The 20331-nt window shown below is 47.4% G+C and overlaps 1 protein-coding gene across 14 annotated transcripts in view; it reads right to left on the bottom strand.

The window, feature by feature from the left end:
• The window catches only part of AKAP13 (A-kinase anchoring protein 13), a 323919-nt gene that overhangs the window by 35148 nt on the left and 268440 nt on the right, over positions 1–20331 (bottom strand). For all 14 annotated transcript variants that reach the window (XR_009546608.1, XM_060179361.1, XM_060179364.1 and 11 more), the window contains 2 exons: positions 19077–19209; positions 11704–11878 (listed from right to left, as the gene is read on the bottom strand). Coding sequence is in view for 13 of the 14 variants with exons in the window: in XM_060179361.1 (XP_060035344.1) it covers positions 11704–11878; positions 19077–19209 (308 nt within the window). In the remaining variant the exon portion in view is untranslated. The remainder of the gene's footprint in view (positions 1–11703; positions 11879–19076; positions 19210–20331) is intronic.

Genomic DNA, 20331 nt, shown 5'->3' with positions numbered 1-20331 from the left:
AAAAATCGGCCCAGGAGTGGTGGAAATATGTATGTACAATGTCAACAACAAAAAAGGGAGGAGGATGGGAGTCGGGCTGTAGCGCAGTGGGTTAAGCGCAGGTGGCGCAAAGCACAAGGACCGGCATAAGGATCCCGGTTCGAGCCCCGGCTCCCCACCTGCAGGGGAGCTGCTTCACAGGCGGTGAAACAGGTCTGCAGGTGTCTGTCTTTCTCTCCCCCTCTCTGTCTTCCCCTCCTCTCTCCATTTCTCTCTGTCCTATCCAACAACAACAACAATAACTACAACAATAAAACAACAAGGGCAACAAAAGGGAATAAATAAAATAAATATTAAAAAAAAATTTTTAAAAAGGGAGGAGAGAGACAAAGAGAGAGAAAGGTGCTTCCTTTTTCTTTTTAAAGAAAAAGTACTTGCTGTCCTCTTTTTTACTTTAATTTTTAAAATTTATTTATTGTTGGGTAGAGACAGAGAAAAACTGAGAAAGGAGGGGGAGATAGGGAGAGAGACTGAGAGGCACCTGCAGCCCTGCTTCACTACTTGTGAAGATTCCCCCCTTGCAGGTGGGGACCAAGGGCTTGAACCTGGTACTCGCATATGGTAATGTTACACTTAATTAAGTGTGCCACCACTAGCCTACCATTCTTTCTTATTTTTTTATTATCTTTATTTATTGGATAGAGATGACCAGAAATTGAGAAGGAAGGTGGAGATAGAGAGGGGGAGAGACAGATACCTGCAGCCCTGCTTTACCATTTGCAAAGCTTTCCTCCTGCAGGTGGAGACTGGGGGCTCGAACTCAAGTCCTTGCGCACTGCAACAGGTGTGTTCAACTGAGTGTGCCACCACCTGGCCCCGCCCCATTCGTTCCCACTTTACTGGGAGTCAGTAATACGCTTTGCTTCCACGGGCAGCACAGAGGGTGGTGGGCTTGCAGGAGAAGCTGCCCTCGACTCCCACATAGGAAAGCAGCCAGCGCCCTGCCTGCACACAGGGCTGCTTTCTGAGCTCACTCCTCCTGGGACGACCCGCCCTCTTTTCCAGCTCCATCAACCATGGAGAGCCCAGCATTGGCAACTTTTGAACAGACTTCCAATGAAACTCCAGTAATACAGAAATACAGATTTCAGTAGTACTCCAGTTCCCAGGCAGTGCTTAAAGTCTAAAACACAACCCCAACTGACGAATCCTAACAGCAACACCCATCTTTAAAAAAAATGTGGGAGTTGGGTGGTAAAGCAGCAGGTTAAGCGCACGTGGTGTGAAGCGCCAAGGACTGGTGTAAGGATCCCGGTTCGAGCCCTCGGCTCCTCACCTGCAGGGGCGTCGCTACACAGGTGGTGAAGCAGGTCTGCAGGTGTCTCTCTTTCTCTCGCTCTCTCCATTTCTCTGTACCCTATCCAACAACGACATCAATAACAACAACAATAACTAAAACAACAACAACAAAACAACAAGGGCAACAAAAGGGAAAATAAATATAAAAAAATATGTGATTTTAGGAAGCAGCCCTGCGGAGCAGTTCTCCAGCCAGTGGGGACCTGTCCCCGAGCCCACCGCCCAGCTGCGGTGCCCCTCTGTCCACTTCATGCTGTGCCCACACGTTGGGTGATAGATGGTTCTACTTAGCTGGCTCAAATACCTATGTGCAAAGAACTCAGCTCATCACAGTCGCCGTGACAGTTCTAGTGCTGGGTGTGGGTGGGTTAGGAACTCCATGCCCACTGACATCAGCCAGAGTTAAGAGGTTAACATCATTTCTCTGTTTTGGAAAACAGACAAGTACCGTGAACACGAGATTTGAAGGCAATTTTCGAGTACGTGTTCAAGCTCTCTGCCACAAACCATACCATGTGGTCACGAAGATTGAGGGACAATTTGACCTTTCATTTTTTTAAAGAAGATTTCCCAATAGCAGCTAGCCATATGCTTTCATTTTCCAAAGCTCTTCAAAATAGGTCTTACAGCATAGTGGCTTGTGGAGGACAGAGTTGACTGACCCCTTAATCATCATCTGCACTTAAAAGCAAACAGCATCACCTTCAACTTTTCCTTCTGCAACAAAAGAAATTGAAGCCAAAGCTGGGTGATTGGAAACTATCATTTGTCTGTTGCCACGTTTCTGAACCTTAGCCACAGGTCTCTGTGAATGAACCCTCATGCTTCTGCGTTCTTTCCGGCTCAGCAGGAGAAAAGGCAACGGCTCAGGAGTGAGAGCAGTTTTCAAAGGCTAGGTTGGGGTTGTCTGTAACACAGGAGGCTTCACAGATCTAACTGCACAGAAGGGTCAGTGAAGGGTTTGAGTTGAAGGGAACTGAAATGACAGACTAGCAAGAGCACAAGGCTTGTTCGCAGGAGCGAGGCTTTCCCTTTCAGAGCCGAGCTCTGTAATAGTCAGGGGCTCCCGGTGCTCCAGTCTACCAACCCACGCGCTGACGAGTTCTGTGCTCTGGCCGTGAGAAGCAGCCCTGAGCTGCAAAACTGATGTGAGCAACACCCTCTAACCCTTCTTAAGGATACAGGTGGGAGTTGGGCGGTAGCGCAGCGGGTTAAGCTCAGGTGATACAAAGCGCAAGGGCCAGCATAAGGATCCCAGTTCGAGCCACTGGCTCCCCACCTGCAGGGGAGTCGCTTCACAGGCAGTGAAGCAGGTCTGCAGGTGTCTGTCTTTTTCTCGCCCTCTCTGTCTTCCCCATCTCTCTCTGTCCTATCCAACAACGATGACATCAATAACAACAACAACAATAACTACAACAATAAAAAACAAGGGCTACAAAAGGGAAAAAATAAATAAATAAAAATTATTAAAAATAAAGGATACAGGTGGAAGGGTTATCGCTGGGGCTCGGTACCTGCACTATGAATCCACTGCTCCTGGTGGCCATCTTTTTACTTTCTTTCTTCTTTTTTTTTTTAGACTTTATTTATTTATTTATGAGAACGATTGGAGGAGAGAGAAAGAACCAGACATTATTCTGGTATATGTGCTGCCAGGGATCGAACTCAGGACCTCATGCTTGAGAGTCCGATGCTTTATCCACTGTGCTACCTCCTGGATCATCTTTTTTCATTGTTGTTGTTGCTATTATTGTTGATGCTGTTATTTGGTAGGACAGAGAGAAATGGAGAGAGGGGAAGACAGAGAGGGGGAGAGAAAGACAGACACCTGCAGACCTGCTTCATCACTTGTGAAGCAAGCCCCCTGCAAGTGGGGAGCTGGGGGCTTGAATCTGGATCCCTGTGCCACTCTTTGTGCTTTGCACTGTGTGTGCGTAAGCCCACTCCCCGGAAGGGTTCATTTTAAGGACAGAAAGGTGCACCTTCCTCCTATCACTCTGACCCCCAACCTAGAAAACAAAGGAGAACCACTTGAAAAGGAGCTGTTTAGGAAGACAAGCTCCAGAGTTGCTTCTGCAACTTCTTGTTTAGAATCTTTGGGGCGTGGGGCACAGCCTGATAGAGCTTTGATATGAACGGTACCTCAGAGGTTCTCGGTAGCTGGTGTAATAGCCACAGCTTGAGGCACAGAATGGGGGAAAGCCACAAAAAAGAGCCAAATCATTTCAGTTGACAGGTTTCCAACAGCAGTTTTCAGAAGTTCACTGGTAAACAAAATGGAAACAAGATGAGAGTGGGCTGCTTGAATGAGAATGGATTTTTATCACCTAGCTATTCTTTCCCCTAGAAATATTTTTTCTTTCCATAGCCAATTAGTTACATGTATTCACTATCTTGCATAGGCAATGAACACCAAATGCCGGAAAGCTGTTTATCTTAGCCGCTTTCTCGGCTAAAATCCAAAGTGACATCTAACTACGGCACACATCCCAAATTGCCAGGGTTCCAACCAACGCTGCAGCCTGTCTGCTTGTTTACTTTTTAAATCAAGAGAAACAACCTACCACAAAAGCACTCAGAAGCTGCTAACGCAACAGAAAATAAATCAACATCATCTCATGTTACATCTGTTAAAAGCAATCAGAAGCCACTGGCAAGGTCCAAAACCTCAAACGTAAACAAGAGTCCTTATTCTTAAAGCCTCCGCCCAGTATTCCCAAAACCAAATTATCGGGGGCCTCTGCCGTGAACAGCTGATTATCCAAGGAAAACTTCACTTAACTGCAAGAATAAGAATTTCCCCTATTACCCCCCCAAACAAGAGCAGGGTTCTGGCTGAGGGGAAGTGGCAGGTTTCTGTTCAGTGGACTTGCTTTGAATCAGTCCTCACAAGGGGCCCCAGGCTTGCCTTCTATGGTCTGGTCTTTTCTCTTTTCAGGCGTAGAAAGCACACAGAGGCTGTCTCCTGCGTCTGTGATCATGACCATCCCTACATAAGTCCACACACAAAAGGACTCAGCCTTTTGAGGACCCTTGGTGAGGACTGCAGACCACCTGGTCCATCACGTCACATCATTTTTATATTTATTATTATTATTATTATTATTATCAAAGCACTGCTCAGCTCTGGTATGGGAGACTGAACCTGGGACCTCAGGGGGTCGGATAGTGGTGCACCAGCTTAAGTGCACATAGTACGAAGTGTTAAGGACCTGCGCAAGGATCTTGGTTTGAGCCCGTCTCCCCAACTGCAGGGGGGTTGCTTCACAAGCAGTGAAACAAGTCTGCAGGTGTCTTTCTCCCTCTCTGTCTTCCCCTCCCCTCTCAATTTGTCTCTGTTCTATTAAAAAAAAAAAGGCCAGGAGTAGTGGCTTTATACTGAGCCCCAGTGATAACACTGGAGGCAAAAAGAAAAACAAATAAACAAACAAACAAACAAAATGGGACCTCAGAGCCTCAGGCATGAATCTGTTTGCACATCCATTATGCCCCCCCCCCCCATGACACATCATAACATCACCACTACAACTCTATGGCTGATCTTAACCATGAGCATGAGAGCCTCCCTGTCAAAACTGCGCAACTTCCTGGGGACCAGAGGACTTAGGGCTCCCCAAAGCCCTAAGGGTTATGCGACTCCCAGGGCAGCTCCGAGCAGAAGGGCTCCCTGGGAGGTGGGGATGCCACATCTTCTCAGACTTCTGGGAAGATGCAAAATGCGACAGGGGATGGAGGGGAGGGAAGGAAGCACAAGTCCCCGAGTGACTCATCTTTCCACCCTTTTAAGATAACAGATGGTGTGTCACACACAGGCGTTCACGTTCACAGCAGGCTGCGTCCTTCAGGGAGCTGGAGCCAGCCAGGGCTGGCTTCTGTTCCTGTGGGAAGATGACTACATGCTGTGCCTTTGCTCCCAAGCCCTGACTTCTCCTCCCCCTTTTCTGCAAGAGGCAGGCTGCACACCATCATACAGGAACCCCACTGCCACCACCAGGGTGGGGCTTATTCCAGAACCCGCCTCAGCTGGGTGCAAAGCTACTCGTGAAGCAGAGGGCTCCGAGGCTTCTGTGCTGGCAGGGGGTGCAAATTAAATGTGTGGTTTTGAAACCTGCAGGAATGAGTGTACAACGACGACGACAACAAAGTTGTTACTCTAAGTGTGTAAGGGTAACTACCAGGCCCTGGCCAACCGTTCCTTGGGCTTTCAGTTTAGACCTTAGAAGCAGACTTCTCTTCTTTGCTTTTTGCTGAGCAAGTAGAAGTCAGAGCAAGCTTATGACCTTAAAGAACTGTGGCAGAAGATACTGGATTAGTCCCTACCTGAACAGAATGGATGCTCACTGGACATAACTGGGCTTCAGCAAACAGTCTGCTTCCAGACCCTTTAGGCAACTTACTATTAAAATTCATCAGTTAGGGAGTCGGGCGGTAGCACAGCTGGTTAAACGCACGTGGCGCAAAGCTCAAGGACCGGTGTAAGGATCCCGGTTGGAGTCCCTGGCTCCCCACCTGCAGGGGAGTCGCTTCACAAGCGGTGAAGCAGGCCTGCAGGTGTCTGTCTTTCTTCCCCTCCTCTGTCTTCTCCTCCTCTCTCCACTTCTCTCTGTCCTATCTAACAACGTTGACAACAATACCAACAACAATAATAACTGCAACAACAACAACAACAACAACAACAACAACAACAAAAAAGGTAAAAAAAAGGAGGAATAAAAACTTGGAAAAAAAAAGAATAAAATTCACCAGTTAAAAAGATAAATGGCCCCTTTCTTATAAACATTGTAGGCTTCAAACTAACAGCCAGCCTGCTTTATTGGTTTTCTCCTTTTAAAAGGTCTTAAATAAGAAATGATGTATTTTTATAGCATCTGCCATGAAGTATGTAAAGCAACTGGTATAAATTTGAGTTAGAATTTTAATATTTACCTGTAAAGTCAAGGAGTGAGAGCAACAGTATGCTTTCATTTTTTTTTTTTTTTAATGAGCAATCAGGGCCAGGTGATAGTGCACCTGGTTAAGCACACATGTTACTATGCACAAGGATCCCGGTTCAAGCCCCAGGTCTCCTTCTGCAGGAAGGATGCTTCACATGCAGTGAAGGTCTAAAGGTCTCTCTCTCTCTCTCTCTCTCTCTCCTCCTACCTTCCCCTTGCTCTCTCAATTTCTCTCTGCCCTATTAAAAATGAAAGAAACATTAAAAAAATATGAAATCCGTGGCAATTCACACATCTACCTCAGTGTCCAGTCTAAACTCTGTGTTTGGTTTGGAGTTCATAATGCTGACGGCACCTTCATTCATACAGGTGAGTAGGCGCAAACACCAGCAGTTTCTGTAGCCGTGGGCTGCCTTGTCACCATTCTATTCAGCTACGCAGAGATGGAAGGAAAAACAACCAAGTGGGTAGTGAAGATGTTGTTGTTAAAATCTGACCACAAGGGGCCGGGCAGTCGTGCAGAGGGTAAAGCGCACATGGTGCGAAGAGCAAAGGTTGGCGTAAGGATCCTGGTTCGAGACCCAGGCTCCCCACCCGCAGGGGGGGGTTGCCTCACAATTAGTGAAGCAGGCCTGCAGGTGTCTTTTTCTCCCCTTCTCTGTCATCTTCTCCTCTCCATTTCTGTCCTTATCAGCAACAATAACAATAATAACAATAACAACAATAAACAACAAGGGCAACAAAGGGGAAAAAATGGCCTCCAGGAGCAGAGGATTCGTAGTGCAGGCATTGAGCCTCAGCGATAACTCTGGAGGCAAAAAAAAAAAAAAAATCTGGCCACAGACTGAGCATGGTCTATTCTTTATGTGGGGAACAATTACTCATATATTATAAAAAAAAAAACTAGGGGGTCGGGTGGTAGCACAGTGGGTTAATCGCAGGTGGTGCAAAGCGCAAGGAGCGGCATAAGGATCCTGGTTCGAGCCCCCGGCTCCCCACCCGCAGGGGAGTCGCTTCACAGGCGGTGAAGCTTGTCTGCAGGTGTCTACCTTTCTTCCCCCTCTCTGTCTTCCCCTCCTCTCTCCATTTCTCTCTGTCCTATCCAAGAATGAATGACATCAACAACAACAACAATAACCACAACAGGGTTACAACAACAAGGACAACAAAAGGGTGAAAAATGGCCTCCAGGAGCAGTGGATTCATGATGCAGGCACCGAGACCCAGCAATAACCCTGGAGGAAAAAAAATAAATAAATAAAAAATAAAAAAAATTCTGCATCTTGCATGACAACAGTTCTGGTAAAGACATCTTGAAGGCACTGCCCTACCTATCAGCTGTGTAACTACTACATAGGAGTGTGGCAAAGAGCTGCAGTTTCAGTCTCAAGCTTCAGCTTTTCCTTGTGAGTACCAGGCCCCCCACGGGTGACTCTTGGTAGGCTGTTCTGGTATCTGTGGGCCGTGGAAAGCTCCAGAAGGTACCCTGGAGCCCTTCTTCAGGGGAATCCTGGCACACGCTGCACTGAGAACAACGGCAGCCCAATGAGCTGTGGTTTCCTTCTCCTCACGGCGCACAGCCATGTGCTCTCTGTTCACGCACTCAGACAACAAAGGTGGACTTCGGAGGCCAACAGGTGCGTGCTCCCACACCACTGGGGGGGGCAGTTTCCACTAAGCCCTCCCTCTAGTGGACCCTATTTAGCTTGGGGCTCCAGTACAGCTCGCTGGTGTCAGCCTGGGGCCCAGGTTCTTGCCTGATGTAGATTCATCACTCTGGATCTCCGGAGAGGGCAAGTTTCCTCCATGCTTTTGCAGGCTAGCAGCTGGGAATCTGTTTAGGTCCATTAGCACAGGTTACCTCTTTAAAGCTCTCCGTTTTGGTTTTATTTAGGGATCTGATTCCAGCTCCCAGGACAAGCCCTGAGGGCATTGGCCTGTCCCTAGTTGAGAGGGATGCTCTGTGTCATGTGGTTATGGGTTCCCTCAGGGACTTTTTTTTGGCCACCTGTTAAGATCAGCCTCTTTTAACCCAAGCCTCTTAATCTTTTACAGCTGAAATCAAGTGTCCAGTCTGCTTTTCTAACATTTTTTTTTTTCACAACTGCTAATCATGAAATAAGCTTTCTCTTTCTCTCTCTCTCTTTTTTTTTCCTTCTCACTGAGGCCAGTGCTCTGAAACAGGGAAGAGGAACTTGGCAGGAAGGATATTCACGGCCATTCTGTGGGAGGACTTCGGTGGTAGGAGCAGTGTGGAACTGTACTCCTAGTATCTCAGAGCCTTGTAAATCACTTTAAGTCACTAGTAAAAACGTTAAATCAGAGCCATACTTTGGATGTTGGAGGGAACTGTCTCTGCTTGCCTGGCCCTGGACTTAACTCCAAGAGAAAGTGTCAGTGCAGAGAGCAGTCACGGGCACCATGCTGTCTGTCAGCTTGTTTGGCTGTGAGGGCTTCACTGAGGTTTTGTGCCTATGCAATTCCATCACTCCTAGTAGACTCTTACTTTTCTTTTGTACAGTGTGTGTGTGTGTGTGTGTGTGTGTGTGTGTGTGTGTGTGAGAGAGAGAGAGAGAGAGAGAGAAAGAGAGGGACAGAGAGAGAGGAGAGACACCACAGCACGAGCCTCCCTTGCTTACTGCTCTCACATGATGCTCAGGGCTTGTACTCAGGAGCTCACACAGCGTCAACTGTGTGCTCTGCTGAGGGATTCATCCCCTGGCCCCAGGAGCTCCGTTTCTCCCGTGGTAGAGGGGGTTTCTTGAGGGAGGAAGAAGCACTGGGCAATGTGGTAGCAGTATTGCTTACTTTCTGCATGCTGTAGTGGCATGGGTTTAGAGGTGCTGTGCTCAGTGAGCTTCAAGTGCTCTCTAATGAGAACGAGACAAAGCCCTGCAGAGAAGCCATGGATCTGAAAAATATCACTGCTAACAACAACACGGCAAGTGAGCCAATGGCAAAACACACGCATCCCTACGACCTCCTTAGCACCACCCCATGCCAAATGGAAACATAATGCTGGTCTGATTCGGCGAGGTTCCCTAGAATATCCGCCTGCTCAGCTCTTCGTGAAGCAGTAGCCCAGAGTGGAAGACAGAAGGCCTTCCCCGTCCCCGCCCCACCCACTCCCTTTATAAACAAATGTTAAGTCAGAACAATTCACTGGCATCACAGAACACTGAAATATGTGGACAGTCTGATGATGGGTAGGAGTCCTGCTAGTTCAGGCGTGACTTCCACATGAAGCGTGCACACACCATGGGAAGGCTAACACTATTTTCATGACAGACGAACATAAAGACCATGTGTGGGGCTGGGCAGTGGTGCATTTGGCTAAGTGCATGTTACCATGCACAACGACCTGGGTTCCAACCCCTGGTCCCCCCCACCTGTAAGGGGAAAGCTTCAAAAGTGGTGAAACAGTGATGCAGGTGTCTCTCTCACCCTCTCTATCCCCCTTTACCTCTCAGTTTCTTTCTGTCCTATTAAGTTAAAAATAAAATCTTTCAAAAGGGGGGGGTTGGGCAGGAGGAAGGGGGGCGAGAATCCGGGAGACAGCACACCTGATTAAGCAGACATATTTCCATGTGCAAGGAGCAAACCCCTGATCCCGACACCTGCAGGGGGGAAGCTTCACAAATGGAGAAGTGGTACTACAGATGTGTCTCTCCCTCTCTATCTCCCCCTCCTCTCTCAATTTCCCTCTGTCCTGACAAATAAAATAGAAAAACAAACAAACAAACAAAAAACAACAAACAGGAAAAAATGGTCACCTAGTGCAGCGATACCCCTGGTGGCAAAAAAAAAAAAAAAAAAAAAAAAAAAAAAATAAAGAGAGAGAGAGAGAGAGAGAGAGAGAGACGGGGCCAGGTGGTGGTGTTGGGCGCACATGTTACAATGCACAAGGACCAAGGTTTAAGTCCCCAGTCCCTACCTGCTGGGGGAAAGCTTTGCAAGTAGTGAAGCAGTGCTTCAGGCTTCTCTCTTCCTCACTATTTCTCCCCCACTCCTCTTGATTTCTCACGGTCTCTAATAAATTAAGAAATAAAATCTGAGAGAAAGTACATGTAGTGACCACTGGCCTAGAACTGAGAGCCACCTGTCTTGGAGCTAATGTCACTCACTGCAGACATTTTGCTGGTGTCCTTGGCGCTTCAGGGCTCTGAATCACAAACACTAGGGGGAGGCTAGACTGTGACTGTCTCCAAGGTCACTTGCAGTTTATCACTGGGTGCTGGGGGGGCAGTTCTCGGTGCCCCAAGTCACAGCTCAGGTGTGTAGATCTGCCCTCAAGGAGGTGTAGTGGTCTGGACGCGAACACTGGTGAGGTCTTATCCCCGCTACACACAACTGGTAGGTTACAACAGCTGTATCACAGCCACTATGGCGTGGGCAGTGTGCTCATTTTAAGTCTGTCTTCTCTCACGAAAGCAGGTGGAAATGACTACTGTGGTGACATCAAATACACTTTAAATTTTGTTTTCAGGTTTCAATAAGTTAACTACTTTGAGTGACAGGTCACTTGGGGGTAACGACCCCTGCCCCCATGACTGAGAATGAGCCCATGTCATGTCATGACATCATGAGAAACACTCACTTTGCTTCTGACATGGGTGCAGGCAGAACGTGCTCCCTCACAAGCAAGTACAGAAGCCAGAACTCCCACCTTCTGCATCCCCTCCCCAAAATATTCTGGTCCATACTCCCAGAGGGGTAAGCGATACCGGAAGTAAATCAGAGGGCTTTGTACCCCATCCAACAGGACCTGAAGAGTTTGTCACCAGGAATCTTGTTTTTATAGCATCAATGAATGAAAAGCGAATCTGGAAAATGCCAGAGGAAGTCAGGCACGGTTTCACTTATCTGAGAGAGAAGAAGGAAAAAAAAGGACAGACACTCGGAAGTAGTAATAGGTGTAGACGTGAACTAAAAAGGAAGTGAAAGCAGCACTGCTGGAAAATGGAAGATTCACGCCTAGATATAGACAGCTAGCTAGCTAGCCATAGAATCAGCCCATACTGGTGGCCTTGGGAGAACTACTGTAGCCGTGGCTGCACAGGAAGGGGCGTCCCCACTACTCAGTGGTATGACTGGCAGAGCACACACCAAATCAGCAGGAGAGAGCGTGAGTGGGAGCACCCGTTCGGGCTGTGGGGTAGCACTGGGGTCTGTGACTGCAAGCCAGCTTCATGAGGACACAGATTTCCGGGGACAGGCAGCCTAGGGTTTCTGACTGGGGAACTCTGAACAAATGGGCTGTATGTTATGTGTTTAGGGCTTGCTTCTTCAATGAGGTCACCTTAAGATAGATAGATAGATAGATAGATAGATAGATAGATAGATAGATAGAAAGAAAGAAAAAGGGGCTGCTTTTCTTCACACACGGGAGGAGCAGAGGGGGAGAGGGGTCACAGGGAGAGGCAGGCCTTACTTGCACACGAGTAGGCGTCCTTGTTGGTAAAAGGTTTCAGACACTGGCCACAGCTGATGGGGCCCACGGTGGGGATGGAGCTGAAGGAGTGTCCGTTGACTGTCTTCTTGTCTTTCTCCTTCTCTTTGGAGTCCTTCTCCTTCTCCTTAATTCTGTCCTTCTCTTTTTCCTTTTCCTGTCATGGAGAAGAGTCCACAGTTAGTTGAGCACTGGAAGGCCTTCCCTTCACCTGAGCACCTTGTGGACAAGTCCTCTCGTGGCTGGTGAGTGCTTCGTCTACAAGGTGGGAACAGTGCCCTGGACACAGTTATATTATTAAGCTGGAAGCATTCAATGTACATTAGAAAAACCCCAAGGAGTGGCAGAGTGGATGAAGCACTGCACTGCCAAGCACGAGGTGCCATGTTTGATCCGAGGCACTGTGCGTACTAGGATTATGCTCTGGTTCTCCCCTTCCTGATCGTTAGATTAATAATACCCTATGGGGGCTGGGCACACCCAGCAGTTCGCTGGTGGATTAGAGGGATCCTTTATGCCCACAGACATAATATTCAGGGGGCAGTGCTGGACAGGGGCTCCGGACGCTGGGGCAGGAGGGCCCCGGGCGCCTTGAATCCTCCGCTCCTTAGTGAGGCCATGCACGGCCCAGGCAGGAACCTGCAGTGACTCCAGCAGCAGAAGGGAAGGGCAACGATGGGACCAGCAGAGGGTGGGAGGACCAGGCAGCTCAGAAGTGACTCCAAGGTTCCTCTGACTCCTCACACCAGTCACAAGTCCTGAGGTGAGAGCACATTCTGACACCCTCCTCCCCACTCCATGCTCCCCACTACCCAGAAACACTCAGCAAACCGCACACCCCCCCACACACACACACAGAGACATCTTCAGGTTTGACTTATTACAGTCTCAGGACTCATGGAGAGTGATTTTAGTCTGATTTTTAAATTGGGGGGAGGAGTTTAAAGACAAGTGCTAGATTCTCTCTAAGGCATTCAATTGGTCAGGGTCCTCCTTGGGGCACTCTGCTATTCCAGGCTGGGACCACAGGACCCATAACTGCTCCCCACAGTGGGAGCCCTGCAGAAATGTGATTAATATCACTTTCCTTCTAAGCCAACTAGACCACTAACTAGAATTCACAGAGAAGGCACCTACCAACTGGCGTGATGGCACCGAGATTCCCCCCTTCCAGGAATACAAGGTTATTCTCACTGCAAGCAGGAGTGATCCCGCAGCTCTATGTGCCTGCTTCCCATTCCCAGCCAACGCTCCCAACAGTTTCACCTGGTCCACTGACTCTGGGCACCATGCTTCTTCCCATTTTACAGGTAAGAAGATAACCCACCACTGCTGGCATGTTGGCTTTGCTGTGAGCTGAGCCCTGTAGTAAGAAAGTGACTACTGGGAGTCGGGCGGTAGCGCAGTGGGTTAAGTGCACATGGCGCAAAGCGCAAGGACCAGCATAAGGATCCCGGTTTGAGCCCCCGGCTCGGCTCCCTACCTGCAGGGGGGGTCGCTTCACAAGTGGTGAAGCAGGTCTGCAGGTGTCTTTCTCTCCCCCTCTCTGTCTTCCCCTCCTCTCTCCCATTTGTCTCTGTCCTATCCAACAATGATGACATCAGTAACAACAACAATAACTACAACAAGAAAACAAGGGCAACAAAAGGGAATAAATGAATAAATATTAAAAAAAAGAAGAAGAAAGAAAGTGACTACTGTGTGTGTTGTCTGTTCTTGCAAGGACCCTGGTTGTCTTCAGTGTACATCTCAGGAGATGAAGGCCCAGAGATGTTTCATGATGTCCTGTAGGCCAAGGACCAGGTATTGTGCAAGAGGAAGTCAAGAACCGGACCTGGGAGATTAGAGTTCAGCTCTGGTTGCCCTGGGCTGGAGAGAGTGGCTGACTCACAAAAGGTCACATAGCGAGTGTCCAGCAAGTCAGAAAAAGATTTTATTTGCTTATTAATGAGAAAGATAGGAGAGAGAGAAAGAACCAGACAACACTCTGGTGCATGTGATGCTGGGGATTGAACTCAGGACCTCATTCTTGAGAGTCTAGTGCCTCAGCCAGTGTGCCACCTCCCAGACCACTCAGAACTCCAGTTTTTAGAATCACTGTTCAGAATCCCTCCTTGATGCAGAGATGCTGAATATCTGCTAAGCCTATGATTCACACAAAGTCCTAGTCTGACAGAAGATATTCTTTAAAAAAAAAAAAAAAAAAAAACCCAAGTCTAAGCCAAATTGTTACACTTCAGAATTACAGGCAACAAAAGAAGAAAGGAGAAAAACAAGTGACTTCACTTTATCAAAACAGGAAACTGCTGGGTGGAAATTGGCAACTGTTTAAGTACTTACAAACTCATAAAAATCAGTAACCAAATTTGAGTATTTTTCAAATAATTTCTTTTAATGCCATTTTGTGGAAGGTTTCTCCATGCATAAGCTGGTCAACTGAAAAAAAAATATCCAACTTTTTGCTCATATAGGCTAAAGCACATCACAAGTAGAAAAAAAAAAAATCTCCCATAGCATCTAACTTCTCTCAAGCTTTGTAATGCTCTTCAGAAATGGAAAAAAATAAAATAAAATAAAAAACACTATTATCTTACCCTCTGTAACAATCCAAATCTGCTTTTTCTGGAATGAAAATAGGACAGTCAGCCGAGGAGCCGTTTAATGCCTGCCTCTGGGTCTCTGAGAATTGAGTGCGTCAAAGAAGGCAGGCTCTTACCTCACCATGCTTCGGTCCTATGAACCTCACTGTTATGAGGGGCACTTCATGGAAGCGGCCCCATTTTACCGACATGGCTCGACCCCCATGCCAGGAAGTGTGCTCATGCAGGAGGGGCTCATGCCGCTGGAGTTGGAGCCAAGGCAGCAGCCTGGGGGCCCGGGGCGGTGAGAGAAGCAGCAGTAAGAGGAAGCCAGAGACTGGTTGAGAAAGGGAAGGAGGGAGGGCTGAGCTGCTTAAGATGATCTTAACTATTTGAATGCTGTCTCCTTAGAGCCAGCCACCGGAGGGATGGAGGACACAGGAAGTGAAGCATACCCAAGGCCCCCTCAAAGTGGCATGCGTGAGCCGATAATGTTCAAGTTGCGAGACTGGAGGAGTGGGGAACTGAGGCTGGTGTGTTCACACTAGCAGTTAAGCAGCACGGCTTATCTATTCAAAAACAGACTCTCCACTTTATGAAGAAGCAGTGGTTTCCTAAGGGAACTTGTTTGTGGTAAAGGGGTGACTGTTTGGCTTTCCCCTGGCTAAAAGAATGGTGTGCTGGGGAAACAGAAGCTGACAGCCTTTAGAGGGAAAGGTTCAGGAAACTACACTAAGATCTGATCCAGGAAATGGATTGTCTCCTTTTCTAAAGCTACCCACCTACAGAAAAGAATGACTCAAAAAATAATCAGAGTGCTCTGGACACTGGGACTCGCTGTGATTAAGCGACTGTTCAGTTGCAGACCTTCAACCATGGAGGGAAAGAAAGGAGACTGTACTGAGCACGCACGTAGGTCACTGCAAATACTTTTTTTTTTTTTAACCAGAGCACTGATCAGCTCTGGCTTATGGTGGTGAGTGGGACTGAACCTGGGCCATTGGAGCCTCAGGCATGAGAGTCTTTTTGCATAACCATTCTGCTATGCACCCCGCCCTGCAAATAAACTTCTCTATGAGCAAGTTCCTTTGAAAGGCTGATGCAGACCACAGGAATAAGGAGCCAGAGCTGAACGCCATTATCTAACCACGCAGTGTATCAGCAGGTGTGCAGAAATTTCACCCCTGCATCTAAAAATACTGATTTCAAGTCAGATGAAGGATATGAGAGGGAGGGGCTGGGGGAAGTAGGTGTGATCGCACAAGGACTCTGGTGGTGGGCGTGGTAGATTGTACACATGTACATATCTATAGGTATGAACTTAACACTAAATATGCCTGAAGTGTTTGGACTATGTCTCCGTTTCTGGCAAAGAGGAGAGTTTAGGAAAAAGGTAACCAGCGTGACAGGACAGATATTGGGAGGTCAATCCACTCCCTTGATGAAAGAAAACATGAGCAATGTTAAGGTTTAAGTACTTGGGAGCAAGCAAACTTAACTTGGCAGGAAACAGAGCTATCACTAGAAGATACTAAAAGACAAAAGCAGAAATGACCCTGTCTTCCTGTTACACTTCCTGTTTAGGCCATCTCTCTTTAAGCACACTTTAATATATTCTTCTACTAACGCACACCAGGTAATGAATGACAAAAGCCAAAGGAGGGGGTCAGTACTCCATTTCCCAAATATATATTTATATGCATGCCAGTGCTGCAGGCAAACATGGTACCAGGAATGTGAATCTGGCCAAGTGGCTGACTTCAGGCTCCCTTGAATATGACCAAACACCACAATTTAATATACTGCCTGCACTACCTCTAAACTAGTAACTGTAGACTATTTTATCTGAAATCACACGCTGTGCTTAACGACAAGGAAAGCAGAAGTTCCAAGCCATTCTGAGAGACTTATACAATTGAATCCTACAGCCTCCAGTGTTATCTCTCTGCATAATTTAAAAGAAGTAAAAATGTACCCTTTTCCATGAAAAAAAAAAATCGGTGTTAGCATCTACTGTGACACTTTCCAGTTTGTAACTTTATGGAAAAATAACATTATTTAGTAGTCAGAACAACCACAAAACAAACAAAAAAGCATAGTTAGCATCATCACTCTAAGATAAAATACTTCTGCAAGATCAAGTTGTGCCATGGGTGCAACAATGCAAAATGTATTGGTGTTTCCCTTGTTTCTTACTGCCTTTGGCTACAGCTGACAAAATCCAACCTATTCTTTAGGAAGGCTGCAACACAATTTTACTCTGAGTTAGCTGGTAGCAACTGAACAGTGGCTCCTAAGCTTCCTAGAACCTTTTGGCCCCTGGGGCTCCCTGGACTTCTCATCACACGAGAGAGAGAGAGACCTAGGCTACTATCAGGCTCCAGGCTGGCCATTTCTCTGAGAGACCCCCACTGCTGGGGAACGCACAGGCCCACAGAGATTAAACCTTGAAGTCCCGCATGAAAGAGGAAGCAGTCTGGTTGCACAAGAATGCTGTTGCTTTGCTGGGGAGATGCTGGGAGAGGACAAAAGCCAGTGGAGGTGGCTTCTGCCCACAAGGGCTTTGCTGCAACACAAACTGCCTTCACCCTTCCTGTCTGTTCTCTTTGTTCTCCTACCAACAAACTAGGTCTTTCAGGCCATTTAGATAGGTAGGAAGAGAGAGCTGAGGCTCGGGGGTGGAGCTGGGTGAGTGTGAGCTTGGGGTGTGACTTGCAGAAGCCAGGCTGGACCACCAGAGGCCCTGCCTCAGTGTTAATCAGTTCAGAGACCAGAGGGGCACTTCCCTGCACTTCAGACTGTAGAGTAAGGAGGGGCTGCATCAGACTTGTGGGTGGGTAGGGGAGATAGTAGAATGGTTATTCAGAGACTCACATGCCTGAGGCTCCCAGGCTCACCCTCACCCTCATAAACCAAAGCTGAGCAGTGCTGTGGCAAAGGGGGTCAGTAGGGGGATGTGGGGGAGAACTCTGCCACTGTTTTCTTCCTGCTGCTTGTGCTCCCTCACTGACCTTGACTGAGGGGGTGGTGCCCCCACTGTTCTGTCCTCAAGGTCACTGTCACTGGGGATATGGACAGAAAGGGGAATCGTCATGATCTGATGCTCTTTCAGTACCCAGTTTGCTAGGAAAAATGTTCACCAGTTTAAAAACAGAAACATCCTGGGCTGGGGAGATGGCATAATGGTCATGCAAAAGGATTCTCAAGCCCGAGGTACCAAGAGTGCCAGGTTCAATGCCCAGGGAGAGCACAGCAGTGTTCTAGAATAATCAGAGCAACATCCCGAACTCGTTCAAACAGATCTAACCCTTTTCAAGGTGGAGACTACAGGTTTTATTTTGTGAGTGCTGGGGAGAGAGTGGGAAGGAGACAGAGAGACACCTGTAGCACTATTTCACCTTCCAAGAAGCTCCCCTCCTGTGGGGGGGGGCAGCAGGGGTTTTGAACCTGGGTCTTTACACACTGTCAAGTGTGCGCTTTACCAGGTGCACTAACATCTGACCTTCTAGGAAGAGATTTAAGAATCTGTGTTTGTCTTAAAAGTTCTTAGACTTGGGGCCAGGTGATGGTGCACCTGGCTGAGTGCACTTCACAATGTGTAAGGACCCAGGCTCAACACCCCCCCCCCCCCCCCCCCCCGTCACCACCAGCAGGGGGGAAGCCTCATGAATGTTGAAGCAGGCTGTAGGTGTCTCTCTCCCTTTCTCCCCTTTCCTCTTAATATCTGGCTTTCTCTATCCAATAAATAAATAAAGATAATAAGACAAATTTAAAGAATTCTTATATAATTTTTTGTGGCATTAAATTCCTAACCTCTAAACCCTAACATAAATATTGTCAGTAAATATTCTAATCTTGACAAAAAATTCCTCCAGCTGAACTTTGAGCTTTCTTGATCTATGCTATTTTTTTTTTTTTTGCCTCCAGGGTTATTGCTGGGGCTCGGTGCTGCACTACGAATCCACTGCTCCTGGAGGCTATTTTTTTCCCCTTTGCTGCCCTTGTTATTTATTGTTGTTGTTATTATTGTTGTTATTGCTGTTGTCGTTGCTGGATAAGACAGAGAAAAATGGAGAGAGATGGGGAAGACAGAGAGGGGGAGAGAAAGACAGACACCTGCAGACCTGCTTCACTGCCTGTGAAGCGATTCCCCTGCAGGTGGGGAGCTGGAGGCTTGAACCAGGATCCTTATGCCGGTCCTTGCGCTTTGCACCACATGTACTTAACCCACTGTGTTACCGCCGGCCCCTGATATATTCATTTTTAATAATAAAATTAGTTATTATTTAAGCACTGAAGCTGAAGAGTATAGGACTTGTGAAGTCTGAGAAACCTGGGTTTCAGCCTGCTTCCCATGAGGAACATGCACCCAGACAAGGGAGAGAGCAGCTCACCTGTGTCCTACGTGGCCCTATCTCTTGTCATTTTTGATGAGGCCACGGTTCCTTGTGGATTAGCCTATTTCAGAGAGCATCTCTGGGTTTATTTCCATATGTCCTCATGTCTCATCAGTTGTGGGGCAGGGATGCATTGGATCGACCTTCTCGTGGTGCATCCCGTGAGTACCCATTCAGGGGAAACTGATGATCCTTCCTAGCCGACTGAATCCACATGGATCCCAGTCACTTTCAAAGTCAGCAACAAGCAGACATCAGGCTCAACCTGACGCTGTTGACTGGCTACGGAAGAAGGGCAAACGCTCAAAGAAGAAGTTATGGGGCACAGTGTACAGATGAGTGGGGGAGGGCCATGCAGGGGCCCCTGCATGCTACTCACTCTGCTCTTCTTGCTGCTGGACATCTTATTCTTGATGTAGCTGAATGTCCGGCTGACTTTGGTCCCACTCTTCCCTTCAAAATCTTTCTTAGATGGGCTTTGAGGCAGGAAGTTATAGTTCTCTTCTGTTATACTAAATGAAAATCAAGATTTTTTTTTTTTAAGGTTACAGAGATTTAAATAAATTCCAACACCACATGTAAAAATCCTTGCAACCATTCCTGGAGTCAAGCATTATTTTTAGCTACACGGCACAGTCAACTCAAACAGAGGTTTGTGTATCTGCAGAGATTCCTTGTCAAAAGTTTACCTGATTCTCCCTCCCCTCCCTTTTAAAACTAATTTTGTTAAGGCTGGTGGGTTGGTGATTTACAAGAGGCAAAATATAAGGTTTTACCAGATGATTTTATACATCTGAGAATGAAGTGTACCACCTGCCAGATGTTCTATTGCCAGAACCTGGCTGAGTTTCCTCTTATCAGTTGTTAAAGCCTCCATAACAGAGTCTCAGTGGTCTGGTGAGAGCCCACCTTCAACTTCTCACTAATCAGATAACCTGAATTTCTTTTTTTTAATATTTATTTATTTTCCCTTTTTGTTTCCCTTGTTGTTTTTATTATTGTTGTAGTTATTAATGTTGTTGTTATTGATGTTGTTGTTGTTGGACAGGACAGAGAGAAATGGAGAGAGGAGTGGAAGACAAGAGGGGGCGAGAAAGACAGACACCTGCAGACCTGCTTCACCGCCTGTGAAGCGACTCCCCTGCAGGTGGGGAGCTGGGGGCTCGAACCGGGATCCTTACGCTTTGCACCACGTGCGCTTTACCCGCTGTGCTACCGCCGGACTCCCACCTGAATTTCTTAATCTGAACTAGATGTATAGACTTCTTTGCATCCCGGAGGTGACTGAGAGGAAAGTCATCCCTGGGATCAATACAGTGGGACTGGAGGGGAGGGGGAGTAGGGTAGGTGGGTAGTGCTCAGTTTCAGGAGGGGACATACTGAGGGGCAGGCAGAGTGGACAAAGATTTACTTTAGGAGATTCATACAAGCCCAGATTTCATGGGAAGCCTGTTTGGATCTGAGGGAATTCACAGTGTTGGATCACCCCACAGGATGCTGGGCACTTCGATACATAACCCACTCTGCAGAAAAGGACTCTCCATATGTACTTCCCCCAGGTGTTCTACAAGGTTCCGATAGACCTTTCTCACAGGAAAGCACTGTCTGCCTCGAGGGCCTCTGTGAGTGGTCAG

The sequence above is a fragment of the Erinaceus europaeus genome, chromosome 20 (genome assembly GCF_950295315.1).
Source record: "Erinaceus europaeus chromosome 20, mEriEur2.1, whole genome shotgun sequence".
Classification (NCBI taxonomy): domain Eukaryota; kingdom Metazoa; phylum Chordata; class Mammalia; order Eulipotyphla; family Erinaceidae; genus Erinaceus; species Erinaceus europaeus.
This window is presented reverse-complemented; position numbering and strand designations above follow the sequence as displayed.